The sequence below is a fragment of the Petaurus breviceps genome, unplaced genomic scaffold, assembly GCF_028583685.1.
Source record: "Petaurus breviceps papuanus isolate PSGF00001 unplaced genomic scaffold, PetGlider_PUasm1.0 207, whole genome shotgun sequence".
Lineage (NCBI taxonomy): Eukaryota > Metazoa > Chordata > Mammalia > Diprotodontia > Petauridae > Petaurus > Petaurus breviceps.
Genome location: NW_027185850.1, coordinates 30060082 through 30080096, shown reverse-complemented (window position 1 = coordinate 30080096; position 20015 = coordinate 30060082). Strand labels below are relative to the sequence as shown.

At 45.9% G+C, this 20015-nt stretch overlaps 2 protein-coding genes across 2 annotated transcripts in view; one reads left to right on the top strand and one right to left on the bottom strand.

Annotated features, from left to right (window-relative positions):
- Window positions 1-20015, top strand: part of LOC138164756 (uncharacterized) — a 37277-nt gene that overhangs the window by 13586 nt on the left and 3676 nt on the right. The gene's annotated exons all lie outside the window — the stretch shown is intronic.
- Window positions 1-20015, bottom strand: part of LOC138165043 (translation initiation factor eIF2B subunit gamma-like) — a 91363-nt gene that overhangs the window by 70909 nt on the left and 439 nt on the right. The window contains exons 2-3 of the mRNA XM_069093140.1: window positions 14317-14473; window positions 11919-12061 (exon numbers count right to left, since the gene is read on the bottom strand). Coding sequence (XP_068949241.1) covers window positions 11919-12061; window positions 14317-14473 — 300 coding nt within the window. The remainder of the gene's footprint in view (window positions 1-11918; window positions 12062-14316; window positions 14474-20015) is intronic.

Here is a 20015-nt window from a genome sequence, read left to right as displayed (position 1 = left end):
TGGGGAAGAGCACCAAAACCCAGGGAGATCAGCAAAGGTCCTGCGAAGATTACATTTGTGTGGAGTCTTGAAAAGAATGAGGGACTCCAAGGGAAGGGAAGGAGGGGCCAGAAATGCCTGTGCAAACATACGTAGGTGGGGGTGGAATGTTGTGCACAGAGAACAAAAAGTGGGCCAGCAGAGTGTGTGTGAGTGTGTGTGTGTGTGTGTGTGTGTGTGTAAAGGATGGCCACAGGAGAACAGTCTAGAAAGGAACGAACTATACTTTTCATGCAATCTGTTTCTGTTTCTGCTCTTCCTGGTTCAGGTATCAGCACCATATTTGTGTCAGAAAAGGGAATTTGGTAGGACTCCTTTGCCTCATTTTTCTAAATAGTTTATATAGCACCGGGACTAATTGTTCTTTAAATGTTTGGTAGAATTCGCTTATGAATCCATCAGGCCTCGGTAGCTTGCTTAACGCAATCTGTAATAACAAAGGCTTTGGTGAATTCCATTTCTTCCTGGGGAAGGCCCTCCACAGTCAGACACCAACCTGTTTCCTGGGTCTTTTCCTACCATTCTCCTTCACACATTGAACATTCTGATTAAAGGAGCCAAACCACGGGCAGCCGGTCATAGAGTTGAGAGTCGGATGCGGTGTCACTCTAATGCTTACTTAATTAGTCAACGTGCCTACTATGTGCCAGGTCCTGTGCTAAGTCCCCAACAGACAAAGAAAAGCAAAGAGCAGGCCCTGCCCTCAAAGAGCTCATGGTCTGATGGGGAGACAATGTGCAAACACCTACGTACAAACAATTACAGACAGGATAAATGGAGGAAGGAGGGCTGAGAGAGCCTTCTTGTGGAAGGTGAGATTTTAGCTGAGACCTAAAGAAAGCCAGGGAAGCCAGAAGGCAGAGAAGAGGAGAGAAAGCATTCTAGGCCTTGGGTGTCAGATAGCCAGTGAAAATACCAGTCAGGAGACAGAGTGTTTTGAGCAAGAAACAGCCAGGATGCCAGGGTTACTGGATCACAATGTACAGGGAGAACGAGGGGTCTTTGGCATTCAAGAGTACAACCTGCCCCTTCTATTAACTATCTGCTAGCAATAACAAAATGATTAATTACCCAGAAAAAAAAGACCAATGTACAGGAAGGATTGTAAGGTGTGAGAAGACTGAGAAAGTAAGGGGGGAGGCAGGTTATGAAGGGCTTTAAAAAACAAAAAAAGATTTTATATTGAAAGATCACTTTGATAGCTGAATGGACCAGAGGAGGGAAGAGAGAGGACATGCAGACCCACCAGCAACTACTGCCTTAGTCCAGGCATGAGGTAGTAACAGCCTGCACCAAGGTGGCAAAATGGCAATGGAGAGAAGGGGGCACATGCAAGAGATCTTATAAAGGTAAAATTGAGTCACTGGTAAGAGATTAGATACGGGGGATGATGAGAAAGGGTAAGAAGGCAAGGATAAAATCTAGCCTGACAGCCTGAGTGACTAGGAAGAATGGTGATAGCTTCCACAGAATAAAAAAAGTTAGGAAAAAGGGAAGATTTTAGGGGAAATAATGAGTTCAGTGTTAGACATACAGAGTTTAAAATGTCTATGCATCACCCAATTTGAAAGGTCTAATAGGTAGTTGGAAATGCAAGATTGGAGATCAGCAGAGAGTGTAGGGCTGATAAGCAAATCTGAGAGTTATCTGCATAGAGGTAACTGAATCCATGGCAGCTGAGAAGATCACCAAGTGAAACAGAAGAAGAAAGGGCCCAGGGCTTTGAGGGATGTCCCCAGTTCAAGGTATGGCCTGGATGAAAATCCAGCAAAGGGGAGAGAGGAGTAGAACCAGGAGAGACTGGAGTCACAAAAACCATAAAGAGAAGAGAAAATCAAGGAGAAGTAGTTGATCAACAGTGTCAAAGGTGACAGAGTTCAAGAAGGTTGAGAACCGAGGAAAGGTCATTTGACAAGCGATTGTCAGTAACTTTGAAGAGAATAGTTTCTGTGGAATGAAGTCGGAACCAGAGGCACCTATTGCACATGACCTTCTCAAGAAGTTTAGCCATAAAAGGGAGGACAAATTTAGTGGCTAGAGGAGATGGACAAAACAAGTAAGGGCTTTTGGAGGATAAGAGATATGTGACTGTGCAAGCAGTAGGGAGCAGCTAGTAGTCAGGGGCAGATTTAAGATAAGTGAGAAAGTGAAGATGATAGAGGGGGAGATCTGCTGGAGAAGATGGAATGGAATGGGATCCCTTGTATATGTTTACCTTGGCAAGGAGAAGGGCTGCCTCTTCATATGAGACAGGGGTAAAGGAGGAGAAAGTGACAAGAGTCTGAGGGATGTGAGATAAAGAGGCAGAGAGAAGAGGGAACTCATATCAAATGGCCTCAATTTTTCCTGTAAATTATGACCTAAGATTCTTAGCTGACAGGGTTGGAGGAAGAGGGAGCCATGGGAGGTTTGAGGAGTGATGGAAAGGTCTAAATAATGGTATTTATTTAGACTGGGATAGTAAATTAATCAGGAAGCTATAAAAGGACTGCCCTACTGCAATGAGGGCCCAGTTGAGATTATGTAACATAAATCTGTAGTGGGTCCATTCAACATGGTTTTGCAGTTTTCTTCAGCTTGAAGCAAAGGCAGTCAATGGTGATAATAATCCAAGACTGGGATGTAGCTGGGCATGATAGGATAAGTGGGCAAGAGAAGTTGAACTGGATCACCAAGGGGTCAAAATAGGAAAGGGAAGAGAAAGTAACCAGCATAAAGGTGATGGCCTTGGAAAAAACCAAGGGGAAGAGGAATTAATATCACAGCAAGGGGCAGCAAGACAGAGGGAGAAAAGAGATAACACTAAGCTGTGATCAGATAAAGGAATTTCAGAGCTCACAAATGTGGAAATGAACGCTTGCAAGTGACGGCAAGATCCAGGGCATGAGCATCTCTGTGAAGAGCTGTGGCAGAGCAGAAGGGTCACAGTCAGGGGAAATGAATAAGCCAACAAACTGGGAGATTCTGAGTTTTTGAGGTGGTTATCAATATACTGATGCCCGAGAGTAAGGCAGAAGTTGGGGAGGAAAGAAAGTCTGTGAGCCAGGCACTTAACAAGTTAAGGAAGAAAGGAGAGTATTCTGGAGGTCTATGCACAACAGTCACCTGAACTTTGCGTGGCTGAACCCCAAAGGTGGAGTGAGTACTGAGTGATGGTGGCAGAGACAGAGCCTGGAAGCAGCAATGGGGAGAACAGAGCATCCTAACTCTCCCACTATATCAGTGAGAAGGCAGCATGAGTGAAAATTAAACCAGTGCAGAAAGGGTGGCCAGACTCATATCTTAACAAACTGCTCAGGGCTTAAGGCACTTCATAAAATCCATGAGTTTTAAGGTTCTCAGGCTGGAGACCAGTTAGAAAGTAACCGATGAAATATTCCTCACAGATCTGGTACATTTCAGAGGATGAACAAAATAAAGAGAAAGGGAAGCAGCTGGAAAAGGGCCAGGGTGAGGCCCAGAGAATCATGGGGTGAGAAGTGAGAACATGCCACCAAGGGAGGCAGAGGGTGAAGAGAGTCATGAGGACCTGGGGGAAAAGAACTTCAAATCTTCTCCAACTGGAGAAATAGTGAGCCCACCCAGATGAGCTCTGAAGATCCCTTCCAGGGTTGTCTCCTTATGGGATCTATGGCCTCTGGCATCCAACAGAACTTCCTTTGCTTGGTATTAAAAGCTCTTCACCACCTGGCCCTCATCTCCTCTCCCCACCTTCCCACACTTGACAATCCAGACTAACCAGCCTTATCCTTGCTCCTTGGAAACAATATCCCATTTCCCTTCTCTGGGCCAATGGTCAGGTGCCAACAAGGGCAGCAACCTGAGACCACCTTGCCAGTCCAGTCCAACAAAAGCAAAGGTGGGAGGACTGAGAAGCCATCGACAAGTCCCTGACGTTCTGGGTGGGGCCTGGGTCTGGGGTCGAGTCATAAAAAAGAGAGAGGAGATAGGAGCAGAGACATTTCTCTGTTATTCACAGCATCATGGGACTTAGAACTGGAAGGGAAGTTTAGAGCACATCTAGTCCAATGCCTCCTGCTGTAGACATGAGGACACTAAGTCCCAAAGGGGTAAAGTGACCTACCCAAGGTCATACCATGAGTAAGCTGCAGAGCCTGGCTATGAAACCAGCTCTACTTACTTTAAATCCAGAATTTTTCCCCCTGTACTGTGAGTCCTTTTCTATTCTTCCTACCCTCTCCCTCCCTGCCAGCAGAGGAATGGGCAGGGGGAAACACTGGAGTGAACTGGAGTTACCTGTTCTAAGCTGAATTGAGGGAGTCTGGCATTACAGTCACCCCTGGTTAGTCTTGCCATCTTGGCTGAGGCAAGGGACACCTAGCACCCAGAGGTCACGCACAGACTAGAACCTCCTATGACACATCAGAGATCACTGCCACTGAATGGCAAAATTATGAAGGAAATGAGAGAAAGCCTCCACCATCTCGAGACCCCATAGTCCTTCTCATGCTGCCCCCTGGTGGCCCCAAGGTTCCCCAGCCCTCATCCGGGCTATCCCATGGCTACACGTGTTTAGTTCTGGGGAGAAGGCAGCAGATGTAAGACAGCAGCAGGGACCACCCCGCCCCCTCCCATCCCTCAAGGATTCTACAATCAGAGTGGAAGAAACCTGTGAAACAAAGGTTAAGGGGGATCACTATGAAGAAGGGGGAATCTGAGGGGTTCAGGGAAGGCTTCATGGAAAGGGTATCTCAGAGCTCATCTAATCAATCTTGTCCATTTTACATATGAGAGGAGAAAAGTCCCAGGGCAAACTGGGGGCAGAGCTGAGGCTAAAAGGCTTTCCACCACACCTGCAGCTGGCAGAGCCTCCCTGCCCCACAACATGGGATCTTAGGCAGGCTCAGGAACAAGCCCTGAAATGCAAAGTTATGTTGACAAATACTGGTTTTTGGTCAGGAAGTAGCTCCAATTCCCAAGGATGGCTCAATGCCCATTTCTACCCTCACTTGCATCACTAAGAATCCTTACCCCTTCAACAAAGGAGCAGCCTACACCAAAGAGAAATAGAAGTCTAGGCTCCTTTCTCCTATTTGTGCTGAATCTGTGCAGGTGTTTGGAAAATGTTCCTAGGATATGAAAGCATTTTCCTCTACCCCAATTCTTTACATACGTTAACAATTCCAAGGGCTGCTGAGAAAGGGCCAAGTAGCATCAAGCCCCCAAGAAGACAAAAGGGACCAGCTTCCCCTCTCTACAATGAGAACCATCAGGGGGCTCAGGCTAAGTTATGGCCTCACAAACCAGGAGTCTTCCCAAAATGAAGGAAAACAAGGGAGACTCCCCTAAATACTGGGTCTACTAAAACAGCCAGATGATTCTGGGCCTGCTGCCAGGCTCAGGGGTGACAAGGAGCCTCGGATGCAGAGAATGTCAGAACTGAGTCCCGAGAGCTGAGTCTGACTGTCCAGGAAGCCCTCGGCCACAGTAGGAGGCCACGAGTCTGGGTGCCTGAAGACACTCAACCCTTACACGGTGCCAACACTCTCTGAACAATCCAAAAGGTCACTGGCACATTATTCCAAGTATTTATGAGGTATCTGTCTTTGTGCATCAATAAAAGTAGGAGCTAGAAAAAGCTAGTGGAACAGAAATAGACCTTGCAGTTGAAGAATTAAAATGTAAGACCAACAATCTAGCACTGGCACACCAGGGACAGGTGTCCAGAACCACCAACGGGTGGCAGCAAATCCAGTTACCACCTGGTGCTCTGGGGCCCAAAGGGTCCAGGGCTTCGCGTGGAGGGAAGGTGAGTGGGCGCTAAGGCCCCTGCCTAGCACCAGAGGTACTGCCAGCTAAGGCTCAGGGGCCAGGGACTGGCTGCTCTCAGACAGAGAGCAAGCAATCCATCAATCAATGCATCCCCAAGCACTTACAGAGTGTCAGGCTTTGGGGTGGAGGGCACTGCAGGGTCAAGATACAGAGACAGAAATGGAAAAGTCCCTGCCTATCTGCCTGCCTTCAGCAAGCTGACATTCTACAAGGGGAAACAAACTTCAGAAATAGCATATGAAATACAAAATGTAATTAGTAGGATTTTTTTTAAAGCTTGCATTTTTTAAAATGACAAATAGTCATTTCCAAAAGTAGAACAAGTCACTTATCTGGTAGGAGAACCTGAAAGAATGGAGAGCATCAAATAAGCAAACAATACCTACCCCCCCCATTTCTTCTTTTTTAAATAGTTCACAAAATCACCCAAAGAAGGGAACACACAAGACACCCTGGAGCTTGGCTCTACAAAAGCTGTTACCAGAGGACATTTACTAACTCCTTTTTTAAATGGCATAACACAGCATCACATACATCCAGGAAGGGATGGTTCTAAGTGTGGGGAGGTGGTAAGTTGCAGACTTGAACTCAGTAGTCTGAAGCAGGAAACAAGACATGTGATGGTGGTCATTCAAGGATGAGGATTTTCAGGTGAGAAACAAAAGGGCAGGGGAACAAAGGCTTGTATGGTTAGTGAAGCATTAAAATGAACAAAGATCAGGTAGTCAAGAAAAGGTCTGGGGCCAGGGCACAGAGAAAGAAGTCAAAGGGTCAAAGGTCACAGTAAGAAGAAAAAGGGAGAGGGGGGAAGAGAAAGGGCAGAGAGCCACAGGCAGAAAAAAAAGCCCTTGACTCGTGCTTGGAGTATAGTAGATGGAGGCTTGCCTCAGGAGCAGGGAGACCCGGGTTTAAGAGCTGCCTTTGACACACCCGGGCTGTAGGATCCTGGGCTACAGAGCTGGTAGCAGAAGCTCCCCAAGAAAAGCACAGGTCATCACGAGGGTGGTCTGGGGGAGGGGACATCTCATTTCTTCCTTGGTATCCTTGGCACCTCCTCGCCAGTGCCTGACATCTAGCAGATACTTAATGAATGTTTAGTGACTGATAAACAGCCTTAAAGATAGGGCCCAGGTCACAAGACTCACAGGAACCTAAAAGGAGTCGAGTTCACAGATGTGGATGTGAGGGAGGGGAGGTGGTGATGGGGAAAGACTGGGAGTGTCAGGAGAGAACAAGGGGCTTGAGTGTCTGTCTGCCCAGCCCTGCACCCATCCCTGAGCCAGCAGAGACGGAAGAACAGCCTCCAATTGGCAGCAAAGGGAGGAAGGATGAAGCTGGCTGGAAGTTACGCAATCAGGTCACAGACACCCCCTTCCCCTGCGCCTTTCACCCATTTAATTAGGTGATAAATAGGTGAAAGATGCCCAGGACCAGGAGATATGTGATGAACAGCCAGGAGGCTGCGTCACTGGATCTCTGATTGTGCTGTGTTCGTCCTTCATCCTTGAAAAGGACCACAATGATGATGAATGACATGGTGTGAGTGAGGTAGGGCTGTGCAAGGTCACCAGCCTCATTTTCTCTTCCAGAGACATGAGTCCAGTGGCCAGATATTCATCAGGACGACTGGGGATGGCCCAGGATACAGTGGGAGACCCTGGCCCTCCTAGGCTAAGGGCTTTTTAGGTACTCACTTAGAGTGAGGTGATGCCCATTCAGTGAACAGGACTCTTTATGAAGTGAGTCAAGGGGCGGCTAGGTGGCGCAGTGAGTAGAGCACTGGCCCTGGGGTCAGGAGGACCTCTTTTCTGGGGGTAAAGAATTAAAAGTTGAGAGAAAGCCCATTACTTAGGGAATGGCTGATTATATGTTGGAATATCATGGTATTACAAGAAACAATGAGCAGGACGCTCTCAGAAAAACCTGGAAAGACTTAGCTGAGTTGATTCGAAGTGAAGTAACAGCAACATTGTAAGATGATCAGCTGTGAATGACTTGGCTGTTCTCAGCAATACAACGATCCAAGACAAGGACTTAGGATGAAAAATGCTATCCATCCCCAGAGAAAGAACTGATGGTATCTGAATACAGATGGAAGCACACTTTTTTTGCTTTCTTTATTTTCTTGAGGTTTTTTCTGTCTATGTTTTCTTTTACAACACGACTATTTGGGATGTGTTTTGCATGAACACACATGTATAACCTATATTGAATTGTGTGCCTTCTCAAAGAGGAGGGGTGAGGAGGGAGGGAGAGAATTTGGAACTCAAAGTTTTAAAAATGAATGTTAAATACATATAGCTGGATAAAAATAAAATACTAAATAAAAGTTTAAGAAAAAAAGAAGATTCTCTTGGCAGCTAAGAGAAGAATGACTGGAGAAGGGAGAGTCTGGCAGCAGAGAGACCAGCCAGAAAGTTCTCTCCAGGTAAGAGGGGAAGAGCTGGCTTCATTGGGGTGGTCCAGCCATGTGAGGGGAGAGAAAGGGAAGTATATGAGAGGCTGTGAAGGCAGAAATAACAGATGGGAAATTTGGACTGAGTTGAATAGACAAGTCAAATATGACATCATGGTTGTTGACTGACTTATAATGGGGAAGCTAGGAAGAGGGGAAGGTTGAGTTTGGGATGCCTATGGGACATCCAGTTCAAGCTCTCCAAGAGGCAGTCTCCCATGTTTGTGATGAAGAGATAAGTTCTATCTATCATCTATCTGAATCATCTAACAGAGACGATAACTGAGCTCTCCAAGGCAGACAGTATAAAGCAGCAGGGAACACAATGACTTGGAAAACCACAAATTAACATCATCTGTGTTATTCTGTATTTTGATTTTATTAAACATCTGCCAATTACATTTTAATCTGTTTCACTCACAGGCATGAGTTTGACACCTCTGGTATAGAGCAAGTGTTTTCAATTTGGGGTCCCTGAGCTTACTTTTAAAAATATTTTGATAATTGTATTCCCATATAATTGGGTTCCTTTGTAATCCTATATATTTTATTTTGTGCATTTAAAACATCACTTGGAGAAGTGGGTCCATAGGTCAACAAGGCTGCCAAAGGGGTCGATGACATACAAAGGTTAAGGATCCCTAACATAAAGGGAAAAGGAAACAGGGCCCAGAGCAGAGCCCTGGGGACCCCATGGTTAGTGGGCCTGGCCTGGATGAAGAACCTGAGACAGAGAAGGAATAATCCTAAGAGTAGGAGGAGAACCAAGAGAAAGCAGGGTCATGAAGTATCACAAAAACGAAGGGAAGAGAGAGTGTCTACAAGAAGAGGGTGGTCAAAGTCATCAAAGGCTGCAGAGACGTCAGGGACGAGAACTGAGGAAAGGCCATTCAATTTGGCAATTAAGAGATCACTGGAAACTTTGGAGAGAACATTTTCAAGTTAGCTGGAATTGTTGAGTTCTAATCAGTGGGGGGAGGAGGATAGGATGGAAAGGGAGAGAGAGAAAAAGGAGAGAGAGGAGAGGGAAGGAAGAAGAGAAAGAGACACAGAAGCAGATAATGGGGAGGGGGAGTGGACAGAGGAAGAGAAGGGAAAGAGAGGGCGCAAGGGATGTGAAAAGAGGGAGGGACATGGAGAGTGAGAATTCTCTCACATACACACCCCATACCCACACATACCCCCCCCCCATATACACATAAACACACACACATACACACACACACGCCGGCCTAGGAAGACCTTGCAAGCTTCAAAAAGTCCAAAGGATGTTGGAATTCCCATTGTCTCCCCACCACTCTAGTATCCCTCCATCCTGGGGTGGTAGCAGCATCTGATTACAGATTCTACATTAGGAGCCAAGAGAGTGGACCTTGACTCCCCTTGCTTAAGGCAAACCTGAGCTCCCACAAATGGGAGAAAAGAACTTTCAGCAGCCATGAACTGTGTGTTGCCCCTTTGCCATACATGGTCTCTAAGCCTGAGTTCACTTTTCCCTGGACTAAGCATGTGCTTGTAGATGAATGGAGCACAGACTTTTCTGGTAATGCTTCTTACCAACTCTTGTTATTTAAGGCTGGCTAACTGTGATAGTAATGGCAATTAAAGAATCCCCTGTATTGGCTTGGTTTTCAAATTGATTGTGTTAAAACCCAGAGCTTGTTAATCCCACCTGTGGGATGGACTTTTTGATGTGAAAAGAAAGTCCTGAACTGGGAGGAGCTGGTGACGTAGATTTGGAGAGACAAGAGAGAGGCAGAAGATCTTTTTGGAAGCAGCACCTCGTGGAGAGAGAGAGAGACTAAGAGAATTGCTGGTGGCCGCTTTGAATTGCCCTGGACTTTTGAGACCTGCCCCCTGAGCTGCCAAGGACTGAGGAGACATGGCTGTTTTGCTGGTACTTTGTCTGTCTGTTTTGATGTTATTTTGCCAGATTTGTCCACTGGTGAAAGACAGTCCTTTTGTTGAAGAAGTCCTGGAACCTGGCTGTTCACTAAGAAGCCCTGAGACTGTCCTGCAGACAGAGAGTGAATACTGTCCACTGGTGAAGGACAGTGCTGTTGTTGCAGGGGTCTGGGAGCCTTTCTGTTGGTTCAGAAGCCCTGAAGAAGGATTTTCTTGTTGTATGTTTACAGAAATCCTGGGAGAGGGCTTTGCTAATGTGTTCAGGGGTTCTAGGACTGTTCTACAGACAGAGGATAAATTCATGAAGGGATTGGCAATGTATCTTATGGCCTTGCTAAGCCTTGTCTCCCCAGGAACTAAGATTGCTGAGAACTTGCCTCGTGTCAAGATGAAGAAAAGACCTCCATTTGGGTATTAAGTGCTGTGTTTAAACTTGATGTAACTCTGGGGTAGATTCAATTGTGATCCAGGGGTGGGGAACTTTTGACCTTATGTTTGGAAACTAATCTCCATTTGAGAAGAGGGGCTTTGTGGTGGACTTAATTAAGGTATAGCCTAGGGGTGGAGAAGTATTTAGAACAGAGACTTTGTAATTGATTGAATGATTGGAAGGTCCTGGGGTGGGGTAGTCCTTGGAGATTAATCACATTTAGTAAATGCTGTATTTGGAATGATGTCATGTTTTGATCTTCTCTGTTCTTGGTTTGTCACTGAATAAAATGGAGAGCACCTATGCTGGTATTCTGAACCTTGGGAAGTTGCCTTTCCTTGGCATTACATTACACTAACTTAGCTGATTTGCAACTGATCATCTCGAAGGGAAGCACACTAGCAGGATTCCAGACAACCCTGTCAGAGAGTCCCTCTCAGCTCCTGAGGAATACCCCTAGATTTGGGCTTTGCCTGGGAGATGGTCTAAGGACCATCAGCATTTATATGGGCTGGACTGAGCAAGGTATGTCCAATATATGTCCTCAAGCAGACAATGCCCTCAGCCACCCTTGATTTTCCATCAAGAAGTTATGAAAACAGGGGCGGCCAGGTAGCACAGCAAGTAAGAGCACCGGCTCCAGTGTTGAGAAGACCTGGAGATCGAATCCCGGGCTCAGACACTCAGCACCACACCCCGATTGCTTAAAAAAAAAAAAAAAGAAGTTATGAAAACAGACCAGAAAGATGTGGGGCTGTTCCTTTACAACAGACTCATCCCTCTATTTGGCTTACAGGAAGTCCTAGCACTGTGTCTGAGGACTGAATTTGAAACAAAAGATGGGAATGGTACTGAGGCAGACTCTGCTCAATTGGAGGCTGCCTCAGAAGGGGAAGACTTGGTGAAAGAGAACAGGAGAAAAGGACTGATGTGAAGTCACAAGTCCACTTAGGTACCACTCACAATTTTTTCAGAATTCTACTCTACTGGCTGACCTAAATACAGTGACCAACTTGTGAAATGACCAAAACCATGGTCAGCTTTCCCATTGGCCTCTTCTTCCCCGACACATAAAATGCTGACAAACTGCTCTCTAACAGAGTTGCTTCCTGTGCAAGCTAAGACTTCTCAGCTTTCTTGTCCATGAGGATTTTAGCCACCAGCAAAAAAAAGGGAAGTTCTCATTCACAAGGTAAGTAGCAGCAGCAGGACTTCAGACTCAACAGGCAGAAAGAGAATTCTTTAAAAGTCCCTGTAAGGTAGAATGAGAATGAATGTCAAAGGAAAAAGGTCTACCTTAATTTTCTGAGAAATGTGGCGCAGGGAGTCAGCCGTCCCCATGTCGGTCTCATCTGTGATACACACCACATCAAGCTTCATCTTGAAATCTGTATACGGCAAATACTTCTGCACATCTTTGGATGTCACCACAATGACCTCTGTCACAAAAAAGGAAAAAGAAAAGTGCAGCCACTTCCTCAAACAACAGGTCAGCTATTTGGCCCAGATTTTTACCATGCTGTGAGCATCAGCAAGTCAAGGGTGAGGCTCAGTCTCACTTCGACAAATTCCCTGACTTAGCACACAAAACAAGCAGGATATTTTAAGAACTGTTCAGTTCCGTTAGTCATTCTGAACTTGACAAACATAGATTAATACAAACATTTCCACAAGCAAAGAAGAAGAGGAGGACTGGCCGCAATGTCACACATCTCTAATGGGCACAGGGCATCTGTCAGAACTCTATTCCCAGATGCAGAGTGGCTGGGCCTGCTCATCTGTACCTCCAGAAGGCCATTTTCTTATCCCCAGAGACAGCCATTAGAGGGGACACTGGCATGCTTCTCACCTCCTGACAGAGAGGGGATGAACATGGGGCAGCAGCAACATACATGTTCCCACATGGTCAACGTGAGGATCTGCTTTGTTTGCTTATGCTTATTCAGTGGGATTTTCCCCCAGTGTTGAAGGGGGTGGGTTGGGAAGAAGAGAAAAATTAATTTTTGTTAATAAATTCAATGTGTTTTAAAGGGGTGTATTGCCAAGTGAATCACAATCCTCCATAAGGAGAAGCTACAAATGACAGCTCCAAGATTCAACCTACATGAAGAAAGCATAGCTATTCTGGCAGATTCTGCTCAAGTCCTTCCATGCCCCATGGCAGCTTCCCCATTCCCTGCCTTGTTCAGCCTCTCCTCCCTCCTCCACCCTTTGAAGCTTGACCCTCTTCCCTCCCTCTGGCCTCTGGCAAGGCCCTCTCCTAATGACAGGATTGACAGGAAGAGTTTGACTTATATTTCCATCCCACAGACTCTGTCTGACCCAGTCATTCCACTTTAGACAGCTCAGAACTTTGGGAAGCTGGTCTTCTCTGAAGCGTCAGTGTGACCCTATGCAGCTCCCCTGAGTTCTGCAGGCCACAGGTCACATCCCCCTGTAAATGACAATCCTTCAAATCCCTAAAGACGACTACCACAACTTCCCTGAATCTCTTCTTTTCTACACAACTCCCCTCCTCATATGGCACAATCCCAAAGCCAGTCACCAGGCTGGTCAATCAACTCTGGGCACTCTCCAGCCTATCCATGAGAGCTCAGTCTGACCAGGGCAGAGCACAAAGGGACTACCATCCCCTATCACTATTATAAGGAGCAGGTATGCCACTATGCAATCATGGATGGAGAGCTGGCCTCAGAGCCAGGAATTCTGCCTGTGACACCTTCTGGCAGTGTGACCCTGGGCAAATGACACCACTCTCGGTGCCCTGAGCTGCTCTCTAAGATTCTAAACTGCAAAGAAGGTGCCCACCTACATGGGTAGGAGCCACTGTACCAAGGAGATAGAAAAATGCTTTTATCATTCCACCTTCACAACAGCCCTTCAAGGCAGGTACTCTTATTATCACTATTGTACAGTTGAATAACTGAGGCAGGCAAAGATGACTTGTAATCAAGAATGCAGCAGTAGTAATCAGAATGATAGTGACAGCAGCTAATATTTCGAGAATGCTTACTTATGTGCTAAGAGCTTTACAATTACGATGGCACTTGATCCTCATGACAGCCCTTCGAGGCAGAGGCGGTTATTATGAGCCCCTTTGTAGAGATGAGGAAATCAAGGCAGAGAGAGGTGAAGTGACTCGTGCAGGACCATGCAGCTGACGAGTGCCCAAGGCCAGGGGTGAGCTGAGGTCAGCCCAGCACTCTCCACCGCACCACCAGCTGCCTCTGAACACTCATTTGGAGACCTGAGAAATCCTGCCCCTCAGGACCAGCCTCTTTGAGGTGCTTCTCAGCCCCTCTCCAACAAGTTGGAAACTTCACTCCTCAAATTTTGCCTTTGCTCCAACTTCTGAGCCCTTGGGGCACTGCCATTTGCTGGCCAAGTCTTCCATGCTTTTCCCATGGAGGGGAAGAGAGGGGAGTTACTTTTGCCAAGAGAAGTTGAAGGCTGGTCTCTGAAAAGGAGAGCACAGGGCATTTTCTGCCCTCCCTCAGAGGCCTCCAACAGCCCCTTCCATCTGCCCCTGAGCCTCCTCTCCTGGGCCAGCCTCCCCATCTGTGACTCAGCTGCTGGTGAAGCACCATTCTCCCCCTCCACTCCCTGCTCACTAGCCTTTCATAAATATGACAAATTACAGGGCCCAAAGCACGTAGGCCAGATGACAGCATTTTGTGGCAGGCTGTGAGCTTACCTTCAAATCCAACACGCTCCAGCAGGTTCAATGGGTACCAGATCAAAGGTTTATTGCCAACAGGGAGCAGGGGTTTTGGAACACTGGAAGTCAAATCTGTCATCCGGGATCCCCCTCCCATAGCCATCACCACTGCTTGGAACTCCATGTTTCCAACCTGAAAATACAAAGAGGTAGTCAGTCAACAGGGCCAGTTTGTAATGAAATTTGAAGCACACCAGAATGTACTCACCTGATTTTCCTTTCAGCTATCTGTAACCTCTTAAATCAATGGCTACCACCAGAAACCCCCAAGTTAAAAGCTCCCAGAACTAAAACTTTGCATAGAATTCACTGGGGTCTTAAGTGCCATTCAGGAATCAGAGAAGATCTGGGCTGGAATCCTGTCTCTGAAGGAAAGTGACCTGCTACAGGACCCTGGGTCAGCCCCTTAACCTCTCTGAGGCCCGGCTTCCTATCTTAGGTGGATACAAGGACAGCTTGCCCTTTCCAGTGTAAAAGGATGCCCTGAGAGCTGGAAGAAGGATCTTTAGTGATCAGGCCAGGCCCATTGAGTCAGGCTGCCTCCCAAATGCTGCAGCCAGGCCATGCTTTTGGATCGCTGACCATGACAGTCTTCACTGTGGTTGCAGTGGGCACCTCTTGAACGGTGCTCTCTGGACTGCCGGCTCCATGGCTAACAAACTTGCTTTCATCCTGATTCATTTCTCTGAATTCTGGCTCTCACTAAGACCCAGCTCCATTCACAACACTGTATCCCTGGCATTTCCTGTACTGGTTATACTCTCTCTCACCCCACTCATGAGTCCCCTTGTTCCCCACTGCCACTTCCAGGCTCTCCCTCTACCACTATGAGGTTCGGTCAATCCATATCAATGAGTCAATCAGAATCCTGGAGTCTATTGTCTCCAGACCCCCAGGATACTCCTCTTCTTTCATTAACGAGCTCCCCAACTCCTGCCTTCATTGTAGAGGGCTTCACATAGAGTAATACTCCCTCAAAAATCCTAACCTTACAGTTCTTCAATTTATGTCAAAATGACCTCCTCACCACACACAAAGATGGTCACATGCCTGATCTTGCCATCACCCACAAATGCACCATCTCCATGTTCATGAATTCTGAAATCCCTATCTGATCACAATCTGTCTTCCCACCTGTCTCTATGCCTTGCATCTCCAAACCCTTTAACCTCATAGTTCTTTCCCAGGCTATCTATCTCCCCGGCATGACTACACTCTCCTCCCTTCCCCATCCTGACCCTTTGTCAAACCAGTTCAACACTACTACACTGGGCCTTTATCTCTAGTCCTTTGCCCCCTTATCCTATCAAAGACCTTGCCTGGCCAAACTCCAGCCCTGGATCACTCTCACCTGCTGCCTTTAATCCTACACACGTGCTATTGAACAAAGCTGGAGAAAATCACAAAACTGCCCTGTCCGATGCTCAGCAATCCTACAAGACCTCTCTCATCAACTCACTCTCCACAGCAGCTCTTCCAAACCTTCTCATTCCTCCTCAAACTTCCTATGGCTCCCATTTCCCCCAACCCTCTCGAATGAGAAATCTATCTCATATTTTACAGGAAAATATGAGGCCATTTGCCATGAACTCCCTCTCCTCCCCTCTCCCTCATTTCCTATCACTCAGATTCCTTCTGTCACTCTGCTCCTTCACCCCTGTCTCCCATGAAGGGGTGGCCTTACTCTTGGCCAAGGTAAATGTGTACAAGTGATCGCATTCCATCCCATTCTGTTCCTTCTCCAGTAGATTGCCTGCCCTATCACTGTCATTCTCTCACTCATCATCCATTTCTCCCAGTCCACCAGATGCTCCCTTATTGTCTACAAATACACCCAATGTCTTCCCCATCTTCAAAAAACCTGTCCATCCCTGCTAGCTATTGTGCCATGGCTTTCCTGTTTTGTGTTTTGTGGCTACACTCCTTGAGAAGGCTGTCTACCATAGGTGTTCCTTTCTCTCACTCTCTTCTTAACTCTGCAGTCTATTTTCCAACCTCATCATTCAAGAGAAACTGCTCTCTCTAAAGTTATCAATGATGTTCAATGGTCTTTTCACACACACACATACACACACACAAAATAAAAATTTTGTTTTTAGCATTTTCTTTTTAAATTTTGAGTTGCAGATTCTCTCCTACCTTTTTTTACTTCAACTGAAGTATATTAGATTCTGCTCTAGCCCTTTATAGTAATTCTATGTGTATCTTTCTGTTTCAAGCGGGTCTCTTGAACACAACATATTGTTCAATTCTGGTTTCTAATCCATTCTGTTTTCTGCTTCCATTTACATTCACAGTTATGATTACTGTGTATTTCCTTCCATCCTATTTTCTTCTATTTATCCTCTACCTTTTTATCCTGTCCTTCCTCAAAAGTCTGTTTTGCTTCTGACTGACTCCCTTAATCCACCCTCCCTTTTATCATTCCCCTTCCCCCATATCTCTTATCCCCTTCTCTTATTTCCCTATTGGGTAAGACAGATTTCAATACCCAACTGAGTGGGTATACATATTCTTCCCTCTTTGAACCAATTCTGATGCGTGGGGTTTGAGTATTGCTTGCCACCCCCCACTTTCCCCTCCACTACAAAAGCTCTTCCTTGCAAGCCTTTTTTATGTGAGAACATTTTCCCCATTCTATTTTTCCCTTTCCCCTTCTCCCAGGGCAACTCTTTTTCTCACTCCTACATTTTTTTTTGGAGATCATCCCAACACAATCCACTATCCTCACTCTATGTAGCCATTTTCTAACTCCCCTAATAATGATAAGCTTCTTAGGAATTACATGTATCATCTTCCCATATAGAAATATAAACAGTTTATTATTCTTTCACGTTCCCTTTTTTATGCTTCTCTTGAGTCTTCTGTTTGAATGTCAAATTTTTTATTCAGCTCTGGTCTTTTCATCAGGAATGCTTGGAAGTCTTCTATTCCATGAAATATCCATTCCGCCCCTCCTCCCCAGAGATTATACTCATTTTTGCTGGGCAGGTTAGTTACTCTTGCTTGAAATAATAGGTTCTTTGCTTTCCAGAATATCATATTCCAAGCCCTCTGCTCTTTTAATATGAAAGCTGTTAAATTTTGTCTAATCCTAACTCTGGTTCCCCAATATTTGAATTATTTTTGACTGCTTGCAATATTTTCTCCTTGACCCTGGGAGCTCTGGAATTTGGCTATAATATTCCTGGGTGCCTTCATTTTGGGATCTTTTTCAGGAAATGATCATTGGATTCTTTTAATTTCTATTTTTTCTCTGGATATAAGAAATCAGAGCAATTTTCCTTGATAATTTCTTGAAATATGATATCTGATTTCTTTTTTTTTTGATCCTGGCTTTCAGATAGTTCAAAAATTCTTAAATTAACTCTCTCTTTGATCTATTATCCAGGTCATTTTTTCCAATGAGACATTTCACGTTTTCTTCTATTTTTTCATTCTTTTGATTTTGTTTTATTGTTTCTTGAAGTCTCATGGAGTCATTAGCTTCCACTTGCCCAATTCTAATTTTTAAGTTCTTTTCTTCAGTGCATTTTTGTGCTTCTTTTACTATTAGGCCAATTTTGTTTTTTAAGGTATTGTTCTCTTCGGTATTTTTTGTGCCTCTTTAACCAAGCTGTTGAGTCTCTTCATACTTGTCTTGAATCATTCTCATTTCTTTTCCCAGTTTTTCCTCTACCACTCTTATCTCTCTCTTTAACTCTTCCAGTAATTCTTGTTGGCTTTAAGTCCAATTAGCATTTTTCTTTGAAGCTTTTCTTGTAGCTGTTTTGAGAGTCTTGAGAGGTTATACCTTGGTTTATACTGCTCTTATCTGCCACTGAAGCAGCTTTTTATGGTCAAGTTCTTTCTTGTTGTTTGCTCATTTTTCCAGCCTATTTCTTAACTTTAAACTTTATATTAAAGATGGACTCTGCTCACCTTGGGGTGAGGAGGCACTGTGCCAAGCTTTAGGTTTTTTTGTGGCACTATTTTCAGAACTAGTTCTGGGGGGGTCTGCAAGTTTTTGGTGCTTCCAAGATGGTGTGACCCAAGGAGAGATGTGGTCATTACTCTCCTGATCTGCACTCTGGTCTTTACCCAGGAAGAGCCCCTGTTCCCCTGCAGCCACAAGCACTAGTGCTCCTCTTAGCCCTGGAACTGTGACCAGGGTTCCTGCTACCTTGTGAGCAATCACAAGTGCTCCTCATCATCCCGAAACTGCAACTCAGAACGGTTTACAAGCAGCAGAGCTGCTGATCAGTGCCAGCAAAGGGTCCCCCATAATCTTTCTGACCAGTTGTCCCATCCCCAAATGTCTAACTCCATTATCTTGGCTCTGCCCCTCCCTCATGCCCTTTTCTCCATCTTTATCCTTCTTTGCCTCTCTACAGCATTTGACACTATCCATCAACCTCTTTTCCTTGATACTCTCCTCTCTAGGTTTTCTGGGCACCACTCTCTTCTGGTTCTCCTCCTACCTATCTGACCAGTGCTTAGTTTCCTTTGCTGGACCTTCATTCAGGTAGAGGCTTCTAACAGTAGCCATCCCTCAGGGTTTCATCCTGGGCCCTCTTCTCTTCTCCTTCCATACTATTTTACTTCATAATCTCATATGTTCCTATGAATTCAATTTCATCTCTATGTAAATGATTCTCAGATCTACTTAATCAGACCTAATCTCCTGGCTGAACTACAGACCCACATCTCTGACTGCCCAGTGGATAACTCAAACTTGCAAAAAGGTACCATAAATATCTTAAATATAACATAACCGAAACTGAACTCATTATGTTCTCCCCCAAATCCTTCCATCTTTCTAAGTTCCCTTTCACTGCTGAGAATATCACCATCTTTCCAGTTACCCAGGTTCTCAGTTGAGGAGCCACCCCTAAATTCCTCACACTCACCCCCCCACATCTAGTCATCCCCATTCCAGTTCATCCTCTACTCTGGTACTTCCTAAAGCACAAGTCTGACAAACACACACACACCCTCAATAAACTACAGTGGTTCCCTGTCACCTCCAAGATCAAAAACTAAAATCATCTGTTTGGCTTTTAAAGTCCTTCATCACCTGGCCCATCCTTCCTGGTCTTACACCTTACACCGCTCTGCTCCCCTCCCCTCCCATACAGCAATACTGGCCTCCTGGCTGTTTCTCACAAACCTCTGCATTCTTCCTGGCTTCCCCCAGCCTGGAATGCTCTCCCTCCTCCTCTTTGCCTCCTGGCTTCCTTCAAAGCCCAGCTCAAATACCACTTTTCCTGATCCCTCTTAACTCTAGGTCTTGCCCCCTGTGATTATCTCCAGTTTACCCAACAGAAGCCCCCAAAGATCAGGGTCCCACCTGAACTTGAGCCTTAAGCTGCCAACAACTGCTCCGCAAACACAAGTCTGCCCACAGGGGAGATTTCCTCGGGTGCCCATCCAAGGGCTGCCCTGCCCATCACTGCCAGGCATGGTGCCACAACCCACCAACCTCGGAAGAGCTCCACCAACACCGGCCAAGGGCTACAGAGGCCACATTGACGTCTAAACCACGGCTGGAAGGCTGCGGCACGGAAAAACCAATCCTGACAGATGGTGGGGGCCTAGGAAAGCCATCCTACTCATTTCACAGATGTTGCATCCCCACTGACCCCAGCCAGGGGCCCCGGGGCTCCCACACGGACCCTCCCCCAGCCAGGGGCCCC